The sequence below is a fragment of the Triturus cristatus genome, chromosome 5_1 (genome assembly GCF_964204655.1).
Source record: "Triturus cristatus chromosome 5_1, aTriCri1.1, whole genome shotgun sequence".
NCBI lineage: Eukaryota > Metazoa > Chordata > Amphibia > Caudata > Salamandridae > Triturus > Triturus cristatus.
The window spans coordinates 784397775-784403774 of NC_140587.1; the positions used below are offsets into that span (position 1 = coordinate 784397775).

A 6000-nucleotide genomic window follows, 5' to 3' on the forward strand; every position below is an offset into this window, starting at 1 on the left:
AGACGTGGATTGTAGGTTTAGGTTTCAGGGGGCCTCTCTAAGATGCCCTCTGTGGTGCTTGGTACATTAAATCCCACACTGGCATTAGTGTGGATTTAATGTGCTGAGCAGTTTGATACCAAACTTCTCAGTCTTCAGTGCTGCCATTATGGTGCTGTGGAGTTCGTGTTTGACAAGCTCCCAGCACCATATACTCTTAGATGGCAGCACTGCACTTACAGGACCCATGAATGGACCTGGGTACTGTAGGGGCCCAGGGCTCCTGCCTCTGTGCCCACACCACTGGCATAGGGCACCCAGCTAGAGGGGTGGCTGATGTATGCCAGGGCAGTGTAGGTTGTGGGCATGGCACACAGGGATGTGTGCCATGTCGACTCTGTTTTGTCTTGTATCCAGACACTCACCCTGCAAGAGCAGTGTGTGTGTTATGGTACAGGGCCTCTAAGGGTGGCACAATGAGTGCTGCAGCCCTTAGAGGCCACCCCTGGTCACAAGGCCCTGGGTACCCAGGGTACCATTTACCAGGGGCTGACATGTGGCCAGGGTTTGGCAATTTGGGTTTTGGCTGTTAGGCAGTCTTTTAGGGAAGGAACACAGGCCCTGGGGACCTGATTGGCAGGAGCCCAGGGCACAACAAGGAAAAGTGCATCAGCTATTAGGCAAAAAAGGGGGGGGGGGGGGGTTACTGCAACAGAAACCCACTTTCTTACATGGACTCACTTAGCAGCTTGAGTGGAGGACACACAAGCTGGACCCACGCATCTCCCATAAATTGCCTGGAGATTATGCGTATTGGGTAACAATCCAACCTTGCCATAGACTATCAGGAATATATTTATATTTCTAGTGGGTTGTTGGTCCTTTTTCCCCACAAAAGATGCTCACCCACAAGAAATCATCTGGGTTTTTACCGTCTGAAGGTGGACTCCATGGTTGCTCATTGTTTGGATATGGCTGAATATTCAATTCAATTGCATTGGTTGAGACAAACCAAGAGTTGGGTCCAAGGCTCTCAGTTGAATGTCAGCAGAATCTTACATGCAAGGTTGATTGCCATAGGTATGAAGATGTTTTGGAGAAAAATAGAGCCCCTGGTCGGTGTCCCTTATCTTGATGTCTGGAGAGATGGTCTACATAAAGAAAAAGTGTGGAATGGGATGGTGGGTAGATGTGCGGGTGCCTTTACATTACCCTTCTGGGCAGCAGAACCTCGCTAGTCCTCTTATCTTAGAAGTTCCACGTAATAAGCCATTCCACCACAAGGAATACTCTGCTCTATGGTAGCTTAGGTCACTCAAAGTGCCACTAGTATTACTCAAAAAGAAAAAGAGGAGAGATTGCTGATGCCACTCTTCTGTGATGCTGAAGTGCTTTCCTCAGTTTGCTCATGACTCCTAATGTAGACTCCTGCTACATGTATCCGACCGAACAATACATTTTGTCTACTCTGACCACTTTCACTTAGGCTGGATGTAATACCAAGGCCTAGACTTTCCTTCTCAAGATTTTTTCGCCAAGCTCTTGCAGCTCCAATTGTCTTGAGAATGTATGGAGCATCAGATCTGGGAACAGGAGGATTGTGCTTCCATGGGAAAATAGTTCAGCGTTTACCTGCTGCCTTTAAAAGGATTCCATAAACATCTTGATCTTAGAATTCCACAAGAACATGCCTCCAGCGCTTTTTCAAGTGCCCCTTGAATGGAGGTATGTTGCTCTTCTCAGGTGGATAAGTCACCCGTAGATTTCTACAACCAACTTCTAATATAGAAAAGCTTCATGTTGCTTGGATGAGGTCAGAGTCCTCATGTAGTTGGGACAAATTTAGTCCAACAATTCTGGATACTCACTAATTTTCTAGGGGTTCCATCTAGTACTCTTGCAGACAAGGCTCAGTGGGGAATGCAAAAAAAAATTAGGATTCACCTGTAGGATCATTGCATCAGTCATTACTAGGTTCTTTTTTGTGGCCATTACTAAATAATTGAAAAGAAAAAAAAAAAGTACCACACCTTGGCAGCTTTGAGTCATACTGTCATTATGCAGGCCTCCCACCAAAGAATCCTGTGGCTCCACCAAGCAGTGGCAGGGAACTGCTCCCACAGACACATGAAGATCACTGCCACTGTGCATAGGCCTGGTCACTATTCCCTTAATCTCACTTTCAGGACCCTCTCATATGTAGGCTACGGCAGCAGACAGAGGTGCCCCTCTGGTCCCCATCCTCACTGCTTCTCCCCACAGGCACATCTAACCGCAAGAGCTACTTTGACGGGGAAAAAGCAGGCCTCTTGCCTCCAGGCCCGAAGGGAGATGTGGCTGTTGCGCTCGTCAGCCTAAACTGCTCATCTAGCCTTATAAACCGGTCAGGGTTGATTTGGGGCCTCTGGGTGGCCCTCTAGTGAGAAGGGTACAAATAGCAGTCTTGGTGTGGGAATAATTCCACAGATTCTGTGCCTATAGCAGAGTGCAGGGAGAAATCTGCCTTTTCTAGTGACGCCAGGCCAATGCCTCACCCCTCTCAAGCTCCAGACTACCTTCAAAGCTTGGCAACACATAAGAGACTGACCAAAGCTACTGAGACACATTTACTCCGAACCCAATCAGTACAAGGTTTAAAATGGTAGAATGACCTGGAAATGAAGCGCTGACCAGTACCGACTCTTCAGAGTCCCAGGAAACTCCTGAAGACTGAGACAGGCAGACATTTCGGTGCATCTAAATTAGGAAGTGATTGGAGAATAGTGGAGGACAGGGGACTCTTTCACATATCAGGTTCACCTTTAACTCGTGTCGGGTTGCAGAAATGCTTTCTTTACTTAGCATACACAACTAAAAGTAAGGTAATAATGTAGCACGATACAAGAGCCAATTAAGCCTCCATTCACAGAATTACATTCAAACTAATGTCTGCATTAGGACTCCATAATATCACATTTTTGAAAAGACCAGTATCTTTTGGAAGCGAAAACTGCAATCTATCCCAGACCTCTGCAACAGAAGTCTTGCTCACTTACTTTTTATTAATACTTTTAATTTCAAGGTTTAGAGCATGCCTTTCAGATTCTAAAGGCCTACTAATCAAGTAGTACAACAATACTTTCACAACAGCATTGCAGTGAGATGGACCTTTCTTCTGTAGGTACTGAGGCGCTACCTTTTCACTGGTGAGGAATTTTGCAAAGTAGACGTGGTCCCCTCCTGCTCTTAGCTCTTCCAACTTCTTTCTGGACGCCTGCGTGTCATCCAACTTGTAGCTTTTGAAAACAGCCAATACCTCTTCTGAATACTGAAAAACACAAATATAGAACATTTTACTCAAATGGGATAACGTATAGGGGCATATTTATAAGGGCTCTGCGCCACAGGAACTTCACTTTTAAATGACGCTCCTGTGGCGCAATGCCCTGCTCCATATTTACCAGGTGGAGTTACCCCACTTGACGTGTCTTCCCCCCATCTTGTAAATATGCCCCTTACTGCAGCAGAGGGGCGGGCAATGGGTATTGTTGTGGGCGTTTCACTACAACACACATTGCTATTTGATGCTGCTGCCTATTTACAAGGGTGGTTTAAATATGGAGCAGTGCCAAAAATTAGGCCAGGGAAAACCTGGTCTTAAACAGGCGCAACAAGGAACAAGCATTTGCAATGCAATAGGTCTCGCATTAGTGAAAGTTTGAGCTATTGACAGTGCTAATAATAATGTAATACCAATAGCTCAAATTTTCAGTGATTCCAGATCTATTGCATTAAAAATAAACTGCGGCACTCGCACTTTAGCTTCAAACATCTTAAGCTAAAGCGTGGGTGCTAAAATTGCTTTAAAAGTAAACAAATCGAAAAAACATTTTTTTTTAGATTTCTTTACTTTTGAATCAATTGCCGCACTGGCACTTTAGCTCGAGATATTTAAAGCTAAAGCACCGGTGCCGTGATTGTAACAAAAAGAAACAGATAGAAAAAAATGGCGGCCGCATACTTTAGAGGCAACATGCAGGTAGAGAAAAGAAAACTCTGATGCGGCAAGAATTATCCGCGTCAGGGCGCTTTTTGAATGCCAGTAGGGGGGGCAACAGAAGGAGGGTAATTGGGTGGGAGGGGCAAGCAACACTGACAACAATAGAAGGGGAGGGACAAGCAACAACGGAAGTAGGGAGGTCAGGAGGCTAGGTGGAAACAAGCACAACCGAAGGAGAAAGGATGGGTGAGGGCAAGAAATAAGAGAAGAAGAAAGACAGGGAGGGTGGGTTTGGCAAGCAACAACAAAGAAGGGGAGAGCGAGTGCCTAGGTGATGACAAACATCAGTGGAAGAGTGGAGGGCTGGTGGGTTGCTTGTGGACAGGCAACAATGGAAGGAAGGAGTGCGGAATAGCTGGAGGGGGAATGCAACACTGCTAACAATAGGAGGATGGGGGAAAGTGTAACAGACAGCGGAGGGGGCAGAAGTGCACGAGTGAGGTAGCTGAAAAAAGAAGCACTCCAGTAGAGTGCTTAAATACACCTAGTAGAGTACACCTTCAAAAATGAGCACTGGAAGGACTTAAGTAAAGCATTTATGCACCAGGGTAGAGACAAACAGATGAGGGTTTATGGCGCTTATGATAGTTGACCAATATCAAGCGTGCCAGAGTAAAAATGAAGCCGACCAATTGTATGTAATGGGTTGTCCCTAAGGCCACTGGTGGAAACAAAAGGTTTAGAAGAGATAGCTCATGCACTGTCTCAGCGAGACCTAAAAATCACTGCCTCAGTATCCGCACCACTTAAGACCCTCGACCTTTGTTTCGTCACAGTGCCATCCCCTGTGCTCTATCCCGGGCTCCTCTGTAGGCAGACACTAGGATTGCTGTGTAAAATTCAATACTGTCCTCAGCCCTTTGCAGAGTTCCCACTCTGCCTTCAAGAACATATGGATTTTAACAACCATATCAAGAGCCAATAGGCCACTCATGTCCACAACACCCACTTGCAGCCAACTCATTCCAATTGTAGACTTGATAGCATACTCCACTCGCATCCTCATGCCGATGATTGTGTCATGTCACGTTACATTATAATATTAGAGTGCTCGAACACCCAAAGGTCTCTTGGGCCTATCTCAACACATAAGGTAAAGCGATGGTGGTTAAAAAAGGTTTATATCTTATATGCTTGGAGTCTCTCTCTCTGTGTCTGTGTCTCTCTCTCTGTCTCTCTCTCTGTGTCTGTGTCTCTCTCTCTGTCTCTCTCTGTGTCTGTGTCTCTCTCTCTGTGTCTCTCTCTGTGTCTCTCTCTGTGTCTCTCTCTGTGTCTGTGTCTCTCTGTGTCTCTCTCTGTGTCTGTGTCTCTCTCTGTGTCTGTGTCTCTCTCTGTGTCTCTCTCTGTGTCTGTGTCTCTCTCTGTGTCTGTGTCTCTCTCTGTGTCTCTCTCTGTGTCTCTCTCTCTGTGTCTGTGTCTCTCTCTGTGTCTCTCTCTCTGTGTCTGTGTCTCTCTCTGTGTCTCTCTCTCTGTGTCTGTGTCTCTCTCTGTGTCTCTCTCTCTGTGTCTGTGTCTCTCTCTGTGTCTCTCTCTCTGTGTCTGTGTCTCTCTCTGTGTCTCTCTCTCTGTGTCTGTGTCTCTCTCTCTGTCTCTCTCTCTGTGTCTGTGTCTCTCTCTCTGTGTCTGTGTCTCTCTCTCTGTGTCTGTGTCTCTCTCTCTGTGTCTGTGTCTCTCTCTCTCTGTGTCTGTGTCTCTCTCTCTCTGTGTCTGTGTCTCTCTCTCTCTGTGTCTGTGTCTCTCTCTCTCTGTGTCTCTCTCTGTGTCTCTCTCTCTGTGTCTCTCTCTGTGTCTCTCTCTCTGTGTCTGTGTCTCTCTCTGTGTCTCTCTCTCTGTGTCTGTGTCTCTCTCTGTGTCTCTCTCTCTGTGTCTGTGTCTCTCTCTGTGTCTCTCTCTCTGTGTCTGTGTCTCTCTCTGTGTCTCTCTCTCTGTGTCTGTGTCTCTCTCTGTGTCTCTCTCTGTGTCTGTGTCTGTGTCTGTGTCTG

General features: G+C 46.4%; 1 protein-coding gene across 2 annotated transcripts in view; it reads right to left on the reverse strand.

The window, feature by feature from the left end:
- Positions 1-6000, reverse strand: part of THOC1 (THO complex subunit 1) — a 387395-nt gene that overhangs the window by 207601 nt on the left and 173794 nt on the right. For both annotated transcript variants that reach the window (XM_085605802.1, XM_085605801.1), the window contains exon 11: positions 3155-3286. In XM_085605802.1, the coding sequence (XP_085461928.1) occupies positions 3155-3286 (132 nt within the window). The remainder of the gene's footprint in view (positions 1-3154; positions 3287-6000) is intronic.